This window comes from Centruroides vittatus, unplaced genomic scaffold, assembly GCF_030686945.1.
Source record: "Centruroides vittatus isolate TY-2023 unplaced genomic scaffold, ASM3068694v2 contig_2073, whole genome shotgun sequence".
Classification (NCBI taxonomy): domain Eukaryota; kingdom Metazoa; phylum Arthropoda; class Arachnida; order Scorpiones; family Buthidae; genus Centruroides; species Centruroides vittatus.
Window position 1 is genome coordinate 93,716 of NW_027121287.1, and position 23,055 is coordinate 116,770.

General features: G+C 34.1%; 1 protein-coding gene across 2 annotated transcripts in view; it reads right to left on the minus strand.

Moving 5' to 3' along the window:
* Positions 1 to 884: 884 nt before the first annotated feature.
* Positions 885 to 23,055, minus strand: part of LOC136970631 (protein FAM91A1) — a 103,297-nt gene continuing 81,126 nt past the window's right edge. The window contains exons 15-22 of one of the 2 annotated variants that reach the window (XM_067265078.1): positions 13,239 to 13,471; positions 13,077 to 13,164; positions 12,888 to 12,998; positions 12,570 to 12,683; positions 8,001 to 8,070; positions 1,989 to 2,487; positions 1,256 to 1,325; positions 885 to 1,185 (exon numbers count right to left, since the gene is read on the minus strand). In XM_067265078.1, coding sequence (XP_067121179.1) covers positions 1,063 to 1,185; positions 1,256 to 1,325; positions 1,989 to 2,487; positions 8,001 to 8,070; positions 12,570 to 12,683; positions 12,888 to 12,998; positions 13,077 to 13,164; positions 13,239 to 13,471 — 1,308 coding nt within the window. In that variant the 3' untranslated portion in view covers positions 885 to 1,062. Of the gene's footprint in view, positions 1,186 to 1,255; positions 1,326 to 1,988; positions 2,488 to 2,607; positions 2,910 to 8,000; positions 8,071 to 12,569; positions 12,684 to 12,887; positions 12,999 to 13,076; positions 13,165 to 13,238; positions 13,472 to 23,055 lie in introns of those variants that run through there. The other variant, XM_067265079.1, reaches the window with a different exon arrangement.

Consider the following 23,055-nt stretch of genomic DNA (forward strand, 5'->3'; position numbering starts at 1 on the left):
CGACGGCAATAATGGTCGAATTTTGATTAGCGGCAATGCCGCGAGCGTTTACAATTATAAACATCTCCCCGGTAAAATCTGAAATACTTTTAATTAGAATTATTTACATTTGTCTCTTAAAATCTAAATAGAATGGCTCAATTTCTTTCTCTCTGTTTAAGCAAATAATTTGGTTTTATAGAATAAATGATGTCTCAAAAACCGATACATTACAGGAGTGTTTCTTTAATCGGTGCATTTGTCTTTAGTTTTATAATTTTGTTAAGGGCATTGCACTCGAGAAACAACAAAGTATCAATTTTTATAAAACTAAACTGCCTTCCTAGATTATATAATCAAAGTATTTGACAGACCCATAGATGTAATTTCTGTTTGTTACTTTGTGCCTTCGGACTATTGATATATTTCTCTCCGTTTACTTAATTTCAAAAATGTGATGCCGAAAAGTAATCGAAAAAGTTATATTGCTTAAAATTAATACGCCAGCGTAATTTTCGTTTAAAAACCTGCATCTGTAACGAGCGGCTTATTAATTTGTTTTCTCGGATGCACGTCTCTCGACTAATATCCACATATAATATATTTCTTTAAATAGCACCACAGTTTTCGTTTGCGTATATTTATGATATTTTTATAAATTTAATTGTTCTGAAAAAAGCAATCTGCTTACTTAATAAATCATATTTTGTGACAGATTCGATCGAAGGAAATAAAGGGTTTTTATTAATCGCGTCGAATTCTTTTTCAATGTTTGTGCACGTAATTGTCGTATTTGTTTTAGTTCGGGCTTAATTAAAAATATTTTTTGGTGCAATTATTTACATAGGAATTTGTAGCTTCTGGTATATTCAGAAAGTTAAGAAGTTAAACAACAACAAATATAATTTGCCTTTGGAATTTGATTTAAATTTTATGAACAAAACGACTTTTTAAGCACCGTAACGGCCGTCGGTCGCCTTCTTGCGAGTTAGTTTGGTGCCGTCGGCTGCGTCGTAGAATTTAATTAAAATCCTCTTAAAGGTATATCGGTGATTGTTTCTAATTTGTACTTCTCTAGCGGCATTATCTGCAATCCCAAGCAGATAATTTTCCGTCTACGAACATTAAATTTTCCGTCGGAAGCGGGAGTTCCATATCACAGCCTGGAATGCCGATGATGTTTTTATCACACGGAATTATTGTTTTCTAAAAAAGGTGAAAAATTATAATTAAAAAAATTATTCCGTTCGGAAAGTGAATATAATTATGATTTTACCTGATTATCTTTAATAAATTTCAATAAATTAAGGCACAGTTCTTGACTAGATGCTGTTGACTTAGTAAGACTGAAAATAAATAAATCAATCTAGATAATTAATTAAATTAATAAGGGTCAGTGATATTTATTAATAATTATATGAACTGCTAGTTAGCGATTTGTGCAGCAGCAATTACTAGAATCTTCCTTCTCTGTGGCATTGTCACGGACAAGGAAACAGAAGCCAATGAAAAATTCAGAATTTACTTCCATCCATAATCTGTTACGTACTGTCACTAATTGCTAGAAAAAATTCGGTACTTTATCACACAAGAATCTAGCTTTAACCTAATTTAGATTTACGTATTTTAAGAACTGTAAAAAAAATATCAATCCATTGAAGCAAATCTTTGATCGGATCAAATTTTACTTTTGCTACACATCAGAAATTTATGAATGATTTAGTAAAACTTTCTATTCTAAACAGATGACAAGGAGTAACTTTTCTCTTTATATCTTAGTATTATTTGTAACAATTAATTTTCGTGAATTTTAATAACACCTCGATAAGGATGTAATTAATATTTGTGATGTGTTGTCGAGTAATTTTGGCCTCGACGTCGCGGTGTCTATTGTAATGGTAAAATACTCTCGTCGAGTAAATATCTTTCGTACGAGGCTTGCTTAGACTACAAATTTGATTTTCGTTTTTAAAAATCGCTTATAAAATATTTAAAGTTTAAAACTTTACCTTTCCGGCTTACAGAGTCCTTGATTTATGATACGCTTACAAACTTCGGTGTTGACTCTGCTGTCGAAGAGAGGAATTCCGAAACAACAATTTAAAATCGTCCAGTCGTCTTCGGAAATATTGTCTTTTTCTGCAGAAATATCTAATATTTCGGGTTGCTCGTCTAGATCTAGTGTTAAATTGCCGGTTTTTGATTTAAATACTTGTTTAGGAGTCTCTACCGAAGCATTTTCTTGAAAACTATCCACTTCGGCGGCGAGGAGTTGTTTGGAGTCGTCGTCGGCAATTCCGTTTACGGGAAGATTCGTAACCTGCCGTGCTCCTTCGTCTTCGGAGTTTGGCAAGAGATCCTCGGACGTCGCGTTCCGAACGTTATTCGCTTCTTTATTTTGAACCAGTCGAAGCATAGTTATGTAACCACAGCAATGAATTAGATCCAAATGCTTGGCTAATGTTCTAACGGCTCTGTGATATTCAAAATTATACAAAGAAAATTCACCTATATAAATAAAAATTTTAATTTAATTAAAAAGCTGTCTTTGTAAGAATGAATCAAATTTTAAAATCTGACTTATTTATAGTCACGTAGCTTACAAGAACGGTGGAAAATAGTCGTGTGCAGAATCCGGGAGAGAAAGGTTCGAACGAAAGATTTCTAATGCATTAATCAATTATTTAGCTTAGAGAAGTCTAAAAGTTAATAAAACCAAAATGGAACCTATGTGTTGCAATGAAGGAAGAGTGCTATATGTATGTTTAGGTTTAAAATGGCAAAATTATCGAGAGAATCATTTCTGGATACCTTGGCTCGATCGTGGAGGAAGAGGAAGTTGAAAGGAAAGTTACTGGTTGAATCCAAGCCAGATGGAAGAACTGGAAAAATTTCTGGAGATTTTATACAACAAGAGGATGCCAGTAAAACTGAAAAAGTAATGTATACAAAACTGGCAATCAAGTACCTCACGAAAACCTTATTCCTGAAAAGAAGATTAACAAGATAAGAATTGCAAAAATGATGTGTGTGTGTGGAGTAATGGGGATGGACTAGATTAGGATTGAACATGTAAGAGGAACAGTATAATTGACAGAATTGGTTAGGAAGATGCAGGTGGTTCAATCATATTATTAAACAAAAGGAAGCAAACTTGATGAGAAGGAAAAAATTGAAATTGGTGGGAAATGAGCAAAAAGGAAGAAAAGGCAGATGGATGTGATAGTGTTCTCCCCAGAAATTTTTACTAGCGGGATGGAATGAAGAAATAGCCGAGCGGACGAGAAAGACGGTATAATTTTGCACGATAAACGCGTACATTATATAATCAGTTTCTAGAATCTGATACTTTGATCTTCAGATATTTTTTCTACTTTATCTTTTTTCCTTAAGGTCTTTACCCTCCATTACTTTTTGGTATACTTTCTTTTTAGGCCTTCCTCTCATTTTTATGGTTTTGTTCCGTGGCTATCCTTGGCAATTTGTGCATAAATAATAATGAAGTGACAAATCAGTTATTGATGAAACAAAAATAATGTTTAAGTGTTTAATATAGTATGGCTGTGTGTGGATACAAAGTAAAAACAAATGAAATGGATGCATTGACAAGATTACACATATTAATTTTTTCAATTGCATTTAGCAGGGCTTCATCTGGTTTTTTTTTTGTATTTCCTACATTTTGGGTCCATAAAATGCATAATATCTTCTCATTTTGGTGTTACATACATATTCCATTTTCTTTTTAAGATTTTGGCATTCCACCTCCATTTTGAATCAACCTCTTAAACTGTCTTTCCTTCTTTCCTATTGTTCAATTCTCCCCCATCTTGATGTAATGGTAACATACATTGTAAGGTCTACATTTTCTATTTTATACTACTATCCTCATACACATAGTATGCTTTTCCCATACTCGTAGGCAATCTATACACACTTATCCTCTTTCAAACGCACTTCAACATATGTCAAAGTTGGACCACGCAGATAAAGCAGCTGCAAGATGTTAAAATTCCAAGACAGAGGGCAGTATAACTAATTGCTATTGTAAGTCAAACATAAAAATAACATTGATATTTGAGTACAATTCAAAATGTTGTGCATAAGCTAGGATTGATATGTATGGTAATATAACACAGCAATAATGCTCAGGTATGTTGAACTTCAAACCAACATTTAATATTTTAATTTGAATTTTTGTTAATAAAAATTTTTTAAAATGTAGTACCAAACCATTTTCAAAAATACTCCCTTGGTATAATTTTTGGTATTAGAAACTTCACAAGAAATAAAGGGAATTAGTAATTAGAACTTTCCGGTAGACATAATTTTGTTTTATTCTAAAACAGACAAATACTAGATTATTCAAGGTATGAAAAATTTATTATTTCCATCATTGTTTATGGAAATTTGTATATCCCAATTTTTAAAAATGCCCTATCTCTAGAGGCGAAAAATTGAACCAGTGCTTGTCTGATATCTTCTTCGTTTTTGAATTTTTTGCCCTGCAGAAAATTTTGTAAGGTCAGAAACAAGTGATAATTGAAGGGTGCTAGGTCCGGGGAGTATGGTGGATGTGACAGAATTTTCCAGCCTAGCTCTGCGAGTTTCTGACAAGTTCCCAAAGCAGTATGTGGCCTGGCATTATCATGAAGCAGTATGATGTCCTTCCTATTGAACATGGCCGGCCTCTTTTCTTGGAGTGTTGTTTTTAAATTATCCAATTGCTGACAGTACCTCTTCGAATTTAGCTTTTTGTTTGGTTTCTTTCAACAGCTCAAAATGTATTGGTCCTCGAATGTCCCACCAATACACGACATTTTCTCACTCGGGCTCAACTTTGGTTTAGAGGTGGAGGAGTAGGTTTTCCAGATTCACAATATGCCCTTTTACAATGTTTTCATAGGTAATCCACTTTTCATCCCCAGTTATCATCCGGTCCAAGAAAGGTTCGATTTTGTTCCGTGCATATGACGACTCAATCATTCAAATTCTTCTCACTTAACTCATGTGGCACCCATCTTGAATATTTCCACACCAACCCTAGTTTCCAAATATGGTCCGAAATCGTTTGTTGAGCCGAATCAAGCCTTTCCACAATCTCCGACGTTGTCAAAAAAGGATTTTGCTCTAACATGATCTTGACAGTATCGTCGTCGATCAAAGATGGTCACCCAAAACTTGGCTTAGAAAGGTCAAAATCACCTATTTGAAATTTTTTGAACCATCTTCTGCATGTTCTATCAGAAACTCTACCTTCACCAAACACTTTCAATAAATTTCTACGCACTTCTGTAGCATTTCTTCCTTGTTGGAATTCGTACAAAATACAGTAGTCATGGGTACACGATCGAGTCTCACTGAATACTAACATGAATCATGAATTTAGTTCATTTGCTAGGTCAGTATGTATACATTCAGTGATAAAATGAGAGCCGAATATGCACGTACTTGTTGAAATTTCTGTCTGTTCCGGTTACAATAACTTTCCAGTAGACCCAATAAATTTTATTTTAAAGCTAGAATGTGGTCAAGCAGCTCTGCCAAATTTCAGTTCTTCAAAGCAAATTCAAGTGATAGTGAAATAGACAGCATAACTGGTATATTGTCATTAATGAATGAAATCAACTGTTTAGTTTTAGCTGTCCTGTCAGTTTTTTTTGTTTAGACTCAAAAAGTTGAGGACTAATATATAACCAGTGAATACATTCATCTTATACATTTTTATGCATAATTTAACTTTCCAATATCAGTATCCATTGATAATTTTCTAAAAGTAGTACATTCATGTTTTCTTGTAGATCCCTATCAACATCTGTTTCTGTTGACTTGTCAACAGAAAAAAAAAAAACATTTTATGCTATAGAGACATAATTCCAATTTTTGTTTCTGCATTTTTTTACAAATGGAAACAGAATTTTACAATTTATAAGAATCATTATTTTGACGTCATATTGCCAGATTAACTAGCTGGGTGGAGCACCCAGCCAAAAGGGCCTGGGGAGAACACTGGGTTAGACGAAGCTGTCAGGGAAAAGAAACAAAGAAAAGAATGAATAAAAGACTCATTTAAAAATAGTTTATATCTATTTTGTTTAAACTTTTTCTTTACTTAAGATAATGTAATATTATAACATGAATTATATATATATCTGATTAATAATAAAATTACCAGGTTGTTCAATAAGTTTTGTCGTTCAATAGGAGATGGCGCTATTAGGTTTGTCGTTTTATTACTCTAAAAATAGTACTACTTTTTTATAAACACGTGTGAAGTTTCATGTAGATCTGTCAACTCATTTCTATATTTGCAGCTGTTCAAAGTTGACGTGTCAGTGTATTTTTTTACAATGGAAAAAATTGAATATCGTGCAGTGATAAAATTCTTATTTTTGGAAGGTGTAGCACCAAAACAAATTCATGAACGATTGGTAAAAGTGTATAAGGACTCTTCACCTTCAATTAGAACAGTAGAAAGATGGGTTGCTGAATTTAAACGTGGCCGTACAAGTCTTGAAGACGATCCACGTGAAGGACGTCCAAAAAGTGCATCAACACCAGAAATCGTAGCAAAAATACAGCATATGGTTTTGGAAGATCGTCGATTAACTGAGAGAGATTTAGTAGAAGCCCTAGGGATCTCATTAGGCAGTGTGAGCAATATTTTGGCTGATGTTTTGGGTTACAGAAAGCTGTGTGCACAATGGGTGCCGCATTCGCTAACTATGGAGCAAAAACACATTCGAATGCAACTTTCTCAGCAACATTTGGAGCGTTTTAGAAAAAATAAAAAGGATTTTGTGCGTCGTTTCATTACTATGGATGAGACTTGGGTCTACCATCATGATCCTGAATCAAAACAAGAGGCTAAGGAGTGGTGTGAACCCAGTACTTCGGCTCCGAAGCGAGTTAGGGTCCAGAAATCGGCCAAGAAGGTGTTAGCATCAGTTTTTTGGGATGCAAAAGGAATTTTGTTCGTGGATTATCTCCAAACTGGTAAAACAATCAACTCAGACTATTATTGTAATCTTTTGGACCAGCTGGATATAAAAATTCGTGAGAAAAGACCTGGTTTACAGAAGAAAAAAATCATTTTTCATCAAGATAACGCACCCTCTCATACAGCTCAAAAAACCATCGCGAAAATCAGCGAATTAAAATACGAATTGTTGCAACATCCTCCCTATTCGCCAGATTTAGCTCCCTCTGACTTCTGGCTGTTCTCACATCTTAAAAAATTCATGCGTGGGAAACGATTTTCATCGAACGAAGAGGTAATAGCAGCCGTGGAAGCGTATTTCGACAGTCTTCCGGATTCTCACTTCAGGGATGGAATCCATAAATTAGAAGATCACTGGAACAAGTGTATTGAAGTTCAGGGAAATTATATTGAATAATAAAATGTATTTCAAACCATAAAATTGTGTTTTTTTTATCGAACGACAAAACTTATTGAACAACCTGGTATGTATGAAGTGTACACTTTTTTTAAAGTTAGAAAATATTTTAATTTTAAACTGAGTATAATCAGAGCATGATACAAATAAAATATTGGAATCAGCATTAAATATATCTTAGGATCAATATCAAATTTTAAACCATTAAATATTTAAAAAAGTAATATAATGCAAATCTTTTAATTGAAAAACTTTGAAATATGGATCAATGTCTATCAGTATATATATAACTTGTGTAGAAAATGAAAAAAATCAAACCACATCTCTTAAAAATTTTTTCAATCATTTACTCCCGTGAAAAATGAACTCTAGATATATCTTGATCACAAGCTTTAATTAATCAGAATATCATCATAATTTAATTATGTTCTCATTTTAAATATAATTTATAAATGGGGAAGAAACAAACAAGATAAAATGCAGCAGCTCTAATTTATGGTAATACATTAAGAAAACTTTTCCAGATCCATTGTGCCAACAGACCAGAAAGAGGTTTATATATAAATTAAAAACTACCATTTTAGTGGTTACCAAAATAATAAATAACTTAGTAAATATACATACCTGAACTAGTATTATAACTTTTATCAAATGGAAATGGAATATAAATAAATTCTCCACCAGTTCCTTGACCCTGAAAATGGAAGTGAATTTAGAAACATTACTTCATTTTATATTAAGTGGAGAGTGCAAAATTAGCAATTATCCCAGCCAACCAAAAGTTTCCAAATGTACATCCAAACAGGCCACCTTATTTACTTTCTTGGTTTTTTTCTAACTTTTTGCATATCTTATTATTACTATTGGTTGTATTGTTATCCTATTAAAAAGTTCATTTGGGACATCAAACTCAGTTACAATGACAAATCTAATATGACTGCTATAGAACAAGAGCAGAAAGCACGACGTGAGAAAATAAAAAAATTAAGCACTGGCAACTGGAGGAAAAAAGTCAATAATTTATGAAGTAATAGTCATTTGTATAAACTGTAGAACATTGTTAATAAGTTTCAAGATTTTAAAGTATTAATACTTTAAATGCAACAGAAAGTATTTTCCAAAATATGTCAATTAATTAAAAATGCATCTTTAAGATGAATATTTTGTGGTAATAAATGAATTTGGTATGTGAATAAAACAATAGACTTCAAGAATAACAGTTTCACTTTAATGGTTAGCTCTCATTAGTCAGCCATTTATATAATTATTATTATTCAATAATTTTCTATACCAATTAAGAATCATATGCTAAAAGTTTTTTAAGATAATTTTTAAATATTAAAAAAAATATACAGAAACTATAAAAGCTTAAACAAAAAAAGAATTCTGTGATGTAACCAATTAATTATAATTTTACTTCAATAAGAATTTATACTCTATTTTTCTAGGTTGGCATCTACTTTAAACAAAACCTTGTAGGATGCCAGGATGTTTGAGATTTCTTTTATGTGTAGACCTAACACGAGGTCTGTTATGCAAAATATGCAGACTGATGTCATAAAACAAAACGTACTTTATGTAGAAGTTACATGAAGTCCCCTGGGTACTGGGTCCCCTTCAAAGTACTCTCCTTCACAACACACACACTTATCCCAAAAGTGTTTCCACTTGTTGAAACAGTCCTGGTACACTTCTGTTGTAATGTCCTTCGGCGCCTTCGTTGCATTTGCTTTAATCTCAGGAATCATCTCAGAAGACCCTTGAAAGGAAGAAGATTTGAGTTTGGGGAACAAGAAAAAGTCACAAGGAGGAAGAACAGTGATCGAGTGTTTGGCCAAAAACTCACGAGTTCTGAGGGCTGAATGGGCTGGAGCATTGTCGTGATGGAGAAACCAGTCACCACTCCTCCACATTTCTGATGATGGATGGCATCCCTCAGATGTTTCAGAACTTCAATGTAGTAAGTCTGGTTCATTGTGGAGCCTTCGGAGAGGTACTCATGGTGAACAACACTCTTAGCATCAAAGAAAACTGTCAGCATCATCTTGACATTGGATCGAACTTAGCGAGCTTTTTTGGGTCTGGGGGATGTTTCACCCACCCACTGGGACGACTGGACCTTCATTTCAATGTCATAACAGGTGATGAATCATGGGTTTACAGTTATGATCCTTGACAAGAAGTTTTTATCTTTTTCTGAATGATCAAGCAGTTCCTGACAAACCTGGACGCAATTGGCTTTTCGGTCATCCGTCATCAGGCGTGGCACAAATTTCGCAGCAACGTGGTGCATCTTTAATTTTACAATCAAAATTTCGTAACAAGATCCAACTGATGTCAGACCATCGGGGAGCTTGCTGAAAAGTGTGGGATGTCGACTTGCCCGCACCAGGGTGTTGATTTTGTCGACGTGTAGGTCGTCAGTTCACGTGGAAGGACATCCGGGACGCTCATCTTCCTCAATTGACTATCGACCACCTTTAAAACGTTCATGCCACTTGAAACATGCTGTACGCTTCATAGAAACATCAGCATAAACCGTGTTGAGCATGGAAAAATCTGCAACTGAAACATTTGCTAAGTTTAACACAAAATTTCACAGCAAGTTGTTGCTCCTTCAGGTCATTCATTCTGAAATCCGACAAATGAAAAAATCCCACCTCACTAAAATCCGCATAGCTAATCAACAAATAAAGATATCGGAAAATGGCTTTATCACCAGACAATCTGTACAAACCTAGCGACACCAAGCGGATTCCCCTGGAACAAACTGGAGCCATGCAATTCAAACAGACCTCGTAAATGGCCATGTAGTGTGCAAGCAATAAAAAATAATTTTTTTTTATGTAAGTGCGATAATTTTTGAATTGCCTGATATGTATATATACACACACACACACTGTATATATTATAAACTGTGTGTTCATCCTACAATTTGAACAACTAAAAAGCTATATCTTGTTGTTTGCTGGAAAAATAGAAAAAATTTCTAATCCAACATATTAGCAGATATTCTTAATTTAATACTACATATATTGTAAGTTTAAACGATATGAAGAATACAGTGAGTTCAGCATTATATACACACTTGCGACAAGCAAATGTGTATATAATGCTGAACTCACTGTATAAACGATACGAAGAATACACTATTTGGCATGAAAATTATCATAGTGATATCGTAAGTTTAATATGTTGCTTATAAATATCAACATATTGTAAAAATATTCAATTTTTGATAGACATTATAAAAAGCTTAAGAATCTGTAAAAAATAAATAATTTTTGTATGTAACTATTAATGTTATTTACAAAGACCTTTTTTCCAGATTTGAGCATTCTCATTATTTAATGTTAAAATTAAATTATAACAAAAATACTACCTTTCTAACATTCCAGCAAATTAATTAATAGAAAGGTGGTATTTTTGTTATAATTTAGTCTAATTCCAGTTTAATTTATTACATTTGTTAAATAAAATTTTATCAATTTTAATTTTATTCTATAAATTATTCAATTTTAACAAAAATTGTCAACTTTTATTCTCAGTGTAAAACAATAATTTCATATACAAGGTGTGGCAGAAAAGTAATGAGGTTGGCATCAAGTATGATCTGGCAACACTGCAGACTTCCCTTTCACGTAGCTTGTACATCAGTCCCTCCTAGACACTCAGTAACTATATGATCTTAGAGAGCATGATAAGTGAAGTATTGCTTTTGTATTGCATTATAGAAAATGGAATAGCAAAATTTGAAACCATGATGTGTTACGCTTGGTGAACACGCGAGTTTGACCTACAAAAAGTTGCAACGAGCCTATGGGGAACATTCCTTATCGTAAGCACAATTTTTTGGTGTCACAAAGCATTTTTTGGAGGGCCTAGTAGTAGTAGAAGGCAAACCTCACTCGGAGGCATTCAACATTGAGAACTGTGGAAAAGGGTGCTTTGAGTCAGATGGGACATTGCAGACACCTGGATGCTCCACCATGACAACAACTCCTGTCTCCATCAACCAGTTTTTGGCAGAAAAAGAAATTTCTATGGTTTCTCAGGCCACCTATTTGTCTGATACCGATCCACGTGACTTGTTTTTGTTCCGCAAGATCAAAACCCATTTGAAAGGACATCATCTTGGTACTGCCGATAACATCCAAAAGGAGTGTAACCATGTTGCTGCAGACAATTCTAGTTGAAGTCTTCTAGCACTGCTACAAAAACTGGCAATAATGCCTCCGCTGACGTATAGTTGCCCAAGGGAACATTAATTTTTTTGCAAATATTTTATTTTATACCACACTTTGTAGCATACCTTATCTTCAATTGTTTGATTGAATCTCTTCTAATTTGGATTTACATTACTAGAAGATGAGGTATTAATTATTGGGCTGCAGTTTTCAAATTGCAAACCTGTACATTCCCACTGTTGTCCATCTGTCCTTCATTAATCTTGAGAACAGATATGGAAAGATTAAGAGATGAAGCCCCAATTAACTAAATACAAACTTCTGGTCTGGAGCAAAGCCACATGATATTTTAAATTAAATGATGATTAAAAATTGCAGCCTGGAATTGTGACAATGTTACAATAATATACATTTGACTTTTATATATATTAATTATACCAATTCAGTATTTTAATATTGCTAAATGATCTGCCAGATTTTATCAGGCTATATTTTAAAGCTATTTAACAAGAATCGGAGCAATTTGTCTAGAGTTAAATGATTCAGCAACCATCTCCTGATAATTTAGAAATTGTCCACTTGCTTGTTTGTTAGCTTCTGTTCTGGCATGTCACTCCCTTTAGGTTTTTGTGATGTCTTTGCAGTTTCCTTTTTTACTATATAATCTTGTTTATTAGTTTTGTTGAAACCGTGTCTTCTATTTCTTGTTTTGTTTGATGTCACAACTTGGTGAATTTAAGACACTTGGCAAAATTCACCAATATTTATTTCATAAACAAGCAAGTGGACAACACAGTATACACATGCAGGATGGAAGGTGAGATAATTTAGAAATGATTAATTTAGATTAAATTTATCAAGAGATGGCAACCTACTGTATCTCCAGACAAATTGCTTTAATTCTGACTTAAGTCTACTTAATAGTCAGAATTAAAGCAATTTGTATATAGCCCATCATTTGGAATTAATTATTACATAATATTAATTAATATGTTAATGACAATACCTGGATTAGGAGAGCGGAATGACATAGGGCATCATTTAATGTTGGGAGAGCATTTGAAACTGGCATTGTACCTGGATCATGACCCCAAGTTGTGACTAATAATTTTTCATGGTCCTAGAAATTATTAGATTGATGTAATTAATTAAGTTTTTTGTTGTTATTTTTTATCTATTAATTTTTGATGATTGATGCAAAAATATTTGTTTCTGATACTAATGAATATTTGATTAAAATACTTATCATTATTTGGTAGATGAGCACTATTACAATTTTATACTGTAAAGTAATTCAGAATCAAAAGTTTATACAAATTCTTACCCTAAACATTCTTGGTAATACCCGAAGTTTTGTTCCTTTAACTAATAATAATGATGGAGGCCCACACTGAGTTACAGAATACATATATAATTTAAACCATACTGAATTTACCTAAAATAAATAAGATTTACATCTTTTTAGATTTATTAAATTTAAATATAAAATTTACATTAATTGTTGTTATATTACTTCAGGAATTGCAGGACCCAGATGAGGAGGATGAGAACTAGTAATTGGTCGAATTTCATTAGTCAAAGGTGCCATTGATATCAACAAACTAAATAATTACGAGAAATTTAATTGATATTTTCAGAAATAATTTAACTAAATCACTCACTTAATAAAACTTACCTATAATTCTTGTTAAGTAATCTGCTACAAGTGTCTTGATCCAGATTTTGTAAACTTTCACAACGAATAAGGTCTAACCCCAATCCACTGACTGATCCTTCTCCACTGCCTTCTGGACCATTCTGTACAGGTATGACCATTTTTGTATTATAACGAAGAAATAATATAGTGTTTCTTAACGTTAAAGCGTGATCAAAATATCGTCGAGCTTCTCCTTCTCCAACATCGGCAACCTGTCAATTAATAATAATATACCATAGATCAGGAGATAGGCAGCCTTTTTAAGTGTGTACCAAAATCACCAAATCTGTGATGCAAAATTTTCTCACGTAACAACTAAAAAGATATCAAATAAAAATATGTTCTCAAAAATTGTAGTATTGAGAGAACCTTATCAAATAATCAAAAATCCATATGCAGTCGTCCCCCGGACAACTCGACAGTTTTCTGTGGTCCTGGCCGACTTACATAGGCATTAATGTTAAAAAACTCTGGTTTACTCGACACCATTAAACTTGACATACTTTTGCTGTCCCACACTCTGATAAGTCGTCACCCCCTCCCGAAAAAATGAATTCACTCCGCACGCGTGGTGCGAACTCATTTTTTTTCAGGAGGGGGAGTCGATTTATTCATTAATATATAATTAATATACATATATATACATATTAATAAAAATGCCTTAACATTTTATGTATTTTAATTAGTAATGTAACAAATAGTATATTCGGCCTCAGCCGAATACCTAGTTGCAAAGATAATAGAGGGCTGTCCTTCTTCCTAGCAAAGGACTTAGCCCTGAGTTAGAAACGGAAAGAAGAGGGAGGAGTTAGGGGATTAGATGGAAGAGGAAATAAAGAAAGATAGGAAAGTTGGAAAAAAAAAGCAACCTTGAGGCTCCCATGAAACTTATGGGCGCCTGCGTCTCCGAATGCAAAATACCAAGGGTACAGTAATATTAGTGTTTTACAAAATAACAAAAATACAATTGTAGAGTAATTGTGGAAGGACTTATTCCCCTTTCGCAAACAAAACATATTTACAATATGAAACCCAGCTTGGGTTTTTGAGAGATCACTCAGTCGTGGGTTCCAACAATTGGACTTACAATGGGGCAGTTTGGGGACAGTCGACCAAGCAATTGATGTGAGTGATAACCGTACTTGACACACTTGTTTATAGCAGAATTTCTAGTATCATTTATTCTTTTTTTTTTTGTTGTTTTATTGGGCAGACTACGTGGGGCGGGTTCCTTTCAGTCGCTGTCCTCAGTTGTTGAGTTTGTGCTATGTTCTTCTCCTTCCTCGTCTTCGCTTGTATTTTGTTCGGTTTCACGAGTATTATCCTGTGTCCGAATCTTCTGTCGATGATATGGCCGTATGAGAGTTTCCGTGTCTCAAATGTATTGTTCGAGTGCTCTAAACAAGGTTTTATTATTCACAATTTCTGTTTCCTTTGGAGGCCAGTTGAATCCTGCATATAGGCACTTCATTTGGAATTGTTCCCGTTCTTTCTCGTATTTTTTGCATTCGTATAAGTAGTGGTACACGTTGTCTTCTTTATCCTCGTCTGTTTCGCAGTACATATTGTCAATTTTCTGAAATCGGAAGAGATAAGAACCAACGTTCCCGTGTTGTGTAAGGCACTGAGTTATTCCAAAGGATGGGTTGAAGTGCTTGTTTTTAATTCTGTCCGTGATGTTTGGGAAAAATTTGTAGCACTGTCTACCTGTTTGTGAGTGTGTCCACTCCTCTTGCCAAAGACTGGTCGTGATGGTTTGAATTTTCCGTTTTATTTCTTTGTGCGGGAGCCTTTTGTAACCAGTTTCTGTGTCTAATGTTGTAGCCCGTTTGGCCAGTTTATCAGCCAATTCGTTATATTCATTACCTCGGTGGGCTCGAATCCAATTGAAGTTAATCTTTTGGTGTTCGTTCAAAATACGTAAACTAGCTACTGGAAAATAAACTATTAAAAAACAAAAACCTTAAATTTCCAGCAATAAAAAACATTTAATAATAACGTTTTTGACTGTTTTAAACAGCCATTCTTTTGTTTAAGTTCGTTTTTAACTGATGATGGCTGTTTAAAACAGTCGAAAACGTTATTATTAAATATTTTTTATTGCTGGAAATTTAAGGTTTTTGTTTTTTAATAGTTTGTTCAAAAGATCCGCTAGGTTAATTAGTTCGTTTGCCAGTTTGGAGTTTCTTCGTTTTTGTTCTAGTATATGTAAAGTTGCCTTACTATCCGTGTATAACGTAATCGGATTCTTGTACTGGTTTTTATTTTGTTGTATGTATTTAAGGGCCTTGAATATGGCAAACATCTCAGCTTGCATAATTGTGCAGTGCCTCTCGAGCCGGATTGATGCTTGGTATCTGGTTTTGTTATTGTTATCTTTTATTATTATTCCACTCCCAACTCCTGAGGGTGTAGAAGACCCGTCAGTGAATATCTTCCAGTGTGTGTTGTTTCTGGTTTCCTGATTGCCGAGACTTATCTCGTACGTTTCGATTTGTGCAGGATTCACTATCGCTTTCATTTTTTCAACTTCCTCTGTATCGTAGTTGATGATATTGTCAATCAGTTGTTTTTCATTGGGGAGAGCACCATTTTTGATTTGGTTTTGTTTTTCTTCCTCTGATAATTTCATTAGATTGCTTGTTTTGAGATTCCATTCCCAGATTAATTCTTTTGCCTTCCAGTGAATTGGTTTGATATTTGCCAAGATTAATAGGGCATCTGTTGGGGCGGTTCTGTAAGCTCTGCAACATCTGATGGCTGCTCTCCTTTGTATGGCTAGAAGGCGACGTTTGTTATGAATTTTCTCTATTGCTTCCCCCCACACTTGGACGCCGTATAAAATCGCCAGCTCGATCGCCCCCTTGTAGATGAGCTTCGTGCTTTTAGTATTCATCCCCCATGTGTTTCTATTTAGGTGTTCTAACCAGTTGGCTCTCTTGATTGTTTTTTTGTAGGTCTCTTCTATATGAGTCTTCCAGCTAAACACCCTATCGAAGTAAATTCCCAAATATTTGATATTTTGAACATTCTTGATGATGATGTTTCCTATTTTTATGCCAATTGACTTTTTTAATTGTGTTCTCTTATTTTTCCGTGTGCAGACAATGGCTTCACTTTTGTGATGGTTAATAGGTTGTTTATTTCGTTGACTCCATTCGTTAATTTTGTCTAATATTTTGTTCGCTTCCTCTTTGAGCCTGTCGCAGTTTTGGTGTGCCCCCATAACCAGCAGGTCATCCGCAAATGCCTGAATTCGTGTGTTATCAGTGCCAGGGTTTTCGTCCAATAATGTATCAAAAGCAAGGTTCCAGAGGCCTGGTCCGGCTCTGGAGCCCTGTGGGCAACCTCTTTCGATTTGTCTAGTGATGCTAAAGCTTTTGGTATGGTAATCTGCTCGACGGTCATCTAGGTAGTCTTGTATTATGGCCTTTATATTTTGTGGGCATTGCGTTTCGTTAAGTCTTTTGAAAACCGAAGGCCACCAGAGGTAGTCAAACGCCTTCTTGAAATCGATTTTTATTAGTAGTGCGTGTTGGCCTTTCCCCCATGCCCTGAGAACGAATTCTTTTACTTTTGTTGCAGCTTGTATTGTTGAATTTCCTTGTCTAAAGCCATATTGGTTTTTGTTCATGTGCCCATTTTTATAGAGGTGCCAGTTTATTCTTTTAATTAAGAGCCCGTCAAGAATTTTCCCCATCACCGGTAGTAGGCTGATGGGGCGATAGTCGTCTGGTTTATTGGGGTTTTCAGTTTTCGGAATCAATTTTATGTTTGCCTGTTTCCATTTTGTGGGAAAAACTCCCAACCTGAGGCATTCATTAAATAAATGTACCATTGCAATAGGAATTTTCTCATGTACTTCCTTGATAGTTTCTGCCGTGATATCATCTAAGCCTGGCGATTTGTTGTTTGCTAGGGATTTAATTGCTTGTTGTACCTCTTTGAAGGTGAAAGGTCTATCATTGTTGTTTGAAGATGGTTGTAGGGATTGTTTTCTTATTTCCGTGTGGATAGTTGTTTCCGTTGTCATGTCATCCTTCGGGAAGTGGTGATCTAGAATTCTTTGGGTATTTTCCTTTATTGTTATTTCGTTGTCGTCGTTTGTAATAATATCTGGGATAAATGTCTTTTTCCATTTTTTGAAGATAATTTGGTAAGTTTTGGTCCATGGGTCGTTTTTGTTAATTTTCCCGCAGAAATCTCTCCATGCTGCTGTTCTTTGTTTATTTATCTCTTTCTTGTAATTTCGCAGCTTTCTGTTGTATTCTTTTCTGAGATTTTCTCTGTTGATTTCGTTTGCGCTTTTTATTAGTTTTTTCCTTGTCGCTCTAATTTCTTTCTTGTAATTAGTTAGTTCTATTGTCCACCAGATTGTTCTTTTTTTATTTATTTTCTTGGTGGTGGTTGCCTCAGCTTTTGCATTTTTAATTATTGTCGTTATATCTTCCACGTACTTCTCTAGTTCCTGTTTGTTGTTTACCCTGTAAGGTTGGTATGCTCTCCATTGTATTGCAAAGTTTTCCTTAAATAAGTCCCAATTTGTTATTTTACTGTAGTTGTTGTTGTTGCTGGTATTTGTTGAAGTTAAGTGGATTTCGGTTAGTATATATCTATGATCGCTTGCTGATGTTTTTAGTAATGTTTCGCAGTTTTCGATTTTATGGCTGAGATTTCCTGTGTTTAGCACAATGTCAGTCCAGCCTTCAGCAAAGCCGGTATAGAAAGTTGGGTGAGTTGTCATATTGGATGAAACCATATCTAGTTCGTCCATTAGGTTGTTTAGCAGTCTTCCTCTCTTATCCTCTTTCTGGTGAAACCATGTTGCCGACTTTGCGTTGGCATCTCCCATTACTATTATGTGTTGTCCTTTTAGTTGTTTCAGTATATTTTCCAGGTCGGTTATACATTTTTTGTCTTTCTCATATGGTGAAAAGTAGATACTAAGGAGGAAAATGGGTTCCTCTTGTTGAATTATTGCTGTCGTTATGTTTTCATTGCTGAGGTGTGGAATGAGTGCAATATCGATGTTTTCTTTTCGAGCTATTATTCCACTCTTTTGCCTGCCGTGTTTGTTGTTGGCCATCACTCTCCAACTATTGAATCTTACGATTTTATTGTTTACGGTGTACGGTTCTTGAATGGTTATTAAGTCTATGTCCATATCATTTGCTGTTTTTATAACTAGAGAGCTTGCTGCTTTGCTTTTTTGTACATTAATTTGAAGTATTTTGATTATTCCAGTTTGTTCTTCTTGTTGAGACTGTGTTGGGTAAGTTGTCAGAGTGTTACGTTGGTTGCAGTTATAGTCCATAATCTGTTTTCCTAATGGCTGCTATCTTTGTTCTTCTTGTATACGGGCAGTTTGGGTGTAATGCCCCATGGTTGGTGGGCTGTTTTTTGTTGTATGGCAGTTCTTTATTATTTTTGTAACAATTGATACATCGTGGCGGTTCCTGTTTCCTGTCGCATTCTGTGTATCTGTGGTCACTGCCACAATGAGTGCAGTGTTGTTGCCCTGTACAGTTTTTTGCCATATGGCCCACACCGCAACATCGGTAGCAACGTAAAATTGGGACAAAATCATCGACTTTGATGGTGGCCCAGCTGATGGAGATGTATCTTTCCTGTATGAAGACGTTCCTTAACTTAGGTGTCACTGACAATACTACATGTCTGCAGTTCTCATTAGTTTTTCCCCTCGTTATGACCGTTTGTATTTGACATTCCTCTCTGAAGGTGTCTCAGCCGAATACCGAATATTCGGCCAAACTATTTGGCTTGATTAACGCATGTACAAAAATTGGCACACAAACCACATTATGGCAAAGATCGCGCACCATGCTCTCTATTGGCCCACTGTCACTACAATTTTTTCTTCCATTAGGTCTAAATTATTTAAATTAATTAATTAAATTATAATTATTAAAAAGTTAATATGAGATGGAGCCTAATGTCTACCTCAAGTGCCAAATTGGTTTATAATTTATGTAATAGCCGTAAATAGCCCGCTATGATTCGGCAGTTGTTGGTATTTAGATGTAAGTTATAACTTACATCTGTTATTTTATTTGCAATCGATCATTTTAACTCTTTAATTAAACACTAAAATTTTGTTTTTACTATGTATTTGTAGACTGAATAGTACCCTAAGGATATACTTTAGTGGTGACATAATATGGTCTAGTTTCTCCCCAATTATGGAACAGTTCAAATATATCGTATAAATATTAAAATATATGCGAATACGAATATAACATACCGTATTTTACGGACTATAAGACGCACTTTTTTCTTCGAAAAATTGCCTCCAAAATTCAGGTGTGTCTTATAGTCCGTAGCATCTTATAGGTATTTTTTTTAAAAAATTGCTTAAAAATTAAGGTGCGTCTTATAGTCCGTAAAATACAGTAATTAACTAAACAATAACATTAATGCCCGATACATTCTAACCTACACGCCATCAATGCCATAAGATATCGGGCTAGATAAGGCTATATTATTATTTAATTACGAAATAATTTAATACTAGAGTTAGATGCTATTTCTTATTAACTTTAATAACTATAGTTTAATGTTCAGCATTAATAAAAGTAACAAAAATGGTTAATTTACTGTGTTTTTGTTATTTCTTACTCCTGTTTTTAGGTATTCGGCCGAATAGTGAAAAATAGGCCGAATACCGGGTAGTAACCGAATATTCGTTAAATCACTAATTTTTATGTATAAAATAACAACAGATAAACAAAAAGAAAATATACAATCTACATCAACGTCACACCAGAATCCAATTTTGCATTTTCTCACGCTAGAGGCATTAACCCCTTTCTGTCCGCAATCGAACTCAGTTCGATCGGCTTACATAGCGTTACACCGAAATTGGGTTTTTAGACCCTCGGGAGAAAAAAAAATTTTTTTTGATTTTTCGGATGTTTTTTCAATCCCCAAATTTTTTGAAAAATTTTTACTTGCGCGAAAAAATTTTATTGCGATTTTAATTAACCCTTAATGAGGGGCAATTAACACTTAATTGTTTTTTTATGGGATTTTTTTATGGAACTTTATTCATCCTTCTAAAGTTCTAGCGCACCGATTTTACTTCGGTAAAGTTATTTAAAGCTATTTTCTGATGTAAAAAACAACATCCAATAGTTTTTTAATTTTTTTAATTAATAGATTTTTTTATAATTACGTGTAATTAAGTCGGGGGGGTCGGAAATTTCAATTAAAATCGTAATTAAAAAAAAAATTTTGAAATATCCCTCCATCTAGTATTCACCCTACATTTTACCCTTCTCCACCCGAGAGTTTCATGAGAATGTCCCGTGAAACACGACACCAGCTGTTCTCAAGGTCATCCAGCTGTGTAAACAATGACTCATCAGTGTCAAGTTTCGCGCTAAGGCGAGAAAAAGGAAATTGTACTTTGAAGCTTTTTCTTCAAAATTAACACATTTCTTTCGTTTTTTTTCATTTTTATTATTTTTAATATAATTAATTATGTTTAATTACAAAATTTAAAAAAAAGGGGTTAAGAATCCTTAGACATTACTTGCCAACAATTGACAATTGTGAAGATGATGTCTTCGAGGCGTTCGTCATCGTTGAAAAAGAAAGTCGAGACAGTTAAGTGCTCAAAACAAACAACACTAAACGAATTTTTCAGTTTTTCATCTACAGAGTAATTGTAAATGGAGGACACAATGTATTGTAAGCCTATACTACTGTATAACACATTACTGTATTTTCCTAATTGTAGTTTTGTGGTTTTTTTCCAACTTTGCTTTAGTCGTCACATCGGATAACTCGACATATTTCCACTTCCCCTTGGGGTGTCGACTTATGTGGACTCGACTGTATATACACAATTTAGAAATTCATATAATTTTTGTTTTGTAAAGAATTTATAAAGATGTTGGATAGTACTTTTTAAGGTGATATCTGAGTGGCATGCCAGAAAAAAGTCATTGGCATACCACGTACAGCATGTGTGCCAAATGTTGCCCACCCCCGCCATAGATAATCAGCTATTCAATTTTTACATTATGAATGAATAAATAAAAATTGCAACTGCTTATTTATAGAAATTGATGTTTTAATAAGTTTTGGAATATTTTTCATTACATTTATTAATTCATCTTCAGAAATATTTTTATAATTTATTTATTCTATTGTTATATATAAATACAGCTAACATTATTTAAGACTAGATTTTTTCTCTCTTTTAATTAATTTTTGAAGATAATAAGTCAAGTAATTAATATTTCTTTTCCTTTTTTAATCATTATACTCAAGAATGCAAAACAAAAACCTTTAATTTTTCGTGAATACTCAGGATATATTCTTTTCATAATTGATGTAAAAGGATTAAAAAATAGACTCAAAAATATATATTTTTTGTAAATAGTCTAAACTTCAATTATGAAAAACCTTCAAGATTTTTCACTGAATCATTAACATTCATTTGAATAAATTTTCAGAATATCTATTATATGCTGAGAGAATGATTGTGTATCTCAACAAAATTAGTTTAGTAAATTTCATATAATGGATAGATAGAAAAAAACAAGTGACTTCATTTTATCTATCAATAATGTTTCTTTGTTTGTTCACTATGAACTCCTCAACCATCTGACAAATTTCTATGAAACTCAGCAGTTACGTTAACATACTTCTACCTTAGATAATGTCATACGTCTGATTTATTGGCTTTACATGTAGCACTATCTGTTGGTTTATTATTTTTTTTTAAATGTTGTTTGCAAAATATAATTCATACAAAAAAGTATATAATTTAAAAGAAAAGAAAAAAACAAAACAAATATTATATTCACTTAATTACTATGATGGGTAGCACAGAGCACTCACATGCACCAAGTCAAAAGTGCTACGCTGTGAGAACTGTATAAATATTTAATTTTCCACATCAAACAACTCTTATTTTTTCATTTCTGAATGATACTTTCTTAATTCTTATAAGTGGCTATCAGTGGGCAAGTGGATAAAACCACAGAACATTGGTAGCCAGTCATGGGTTTGCACATGGCCAATGGGCTTATCACTTGGAGTTTTCGGGGTTTTCTTCATGTTACTAACACCTAAATAGGAACCAGTTTCCCCATAAAGTCCTCCCAGGAAGCATCCCCTCAAGTCACATTGCCATAACCAAATAAACCAAATTCTAATCATTTTTCTATGAACTTGCTATTTATGAGGACGGCTCCATGTTTTCACATAGTTATCTCAGGACTTATCTATTTTTATGTGGTGAATTGATACCTTTTCAGACTCCAGAAGGAATTTCCTATTAATTGGTATGCAATTGTGATGCATCCCAACAAAAATCAAAGTTTTTTTTGGCGACAGAAAGTTCGTCATGTGGCAGGGCATCAGTCAACATCTCGTCACCACGGCTACTCAAGTTTAGTTAGTTTCTCTTATTACAGAACATTTTGATATAGTACACACCAAATTTTGAAAATTTTCTCGTGATTCCTGCCACTTTTGACTGGAAGTTCATGTTGGGCCTGGCAGGTCGAATTTTGGTTCCTGTGCTCTCCAGCCATTTCAACACCTTTTCTGCAATTTTCATCACTGTTCATTTTTTTCGATCAAAGGTATCAGGTCAAATTCTCTCTGCCATATGTCACAGTACAAAGGCCATTGTCTACCTTAGGCTGGTCTACTTGACCCTAACCCGGGTGATTTCCCTGGGTGGTGCACTAGTTTCTTGTTTGCACTAGCTGCCTATTCTGTTGTGTGTGCTTCTTAAGTTATTATTTTACTGTTCTGCTTC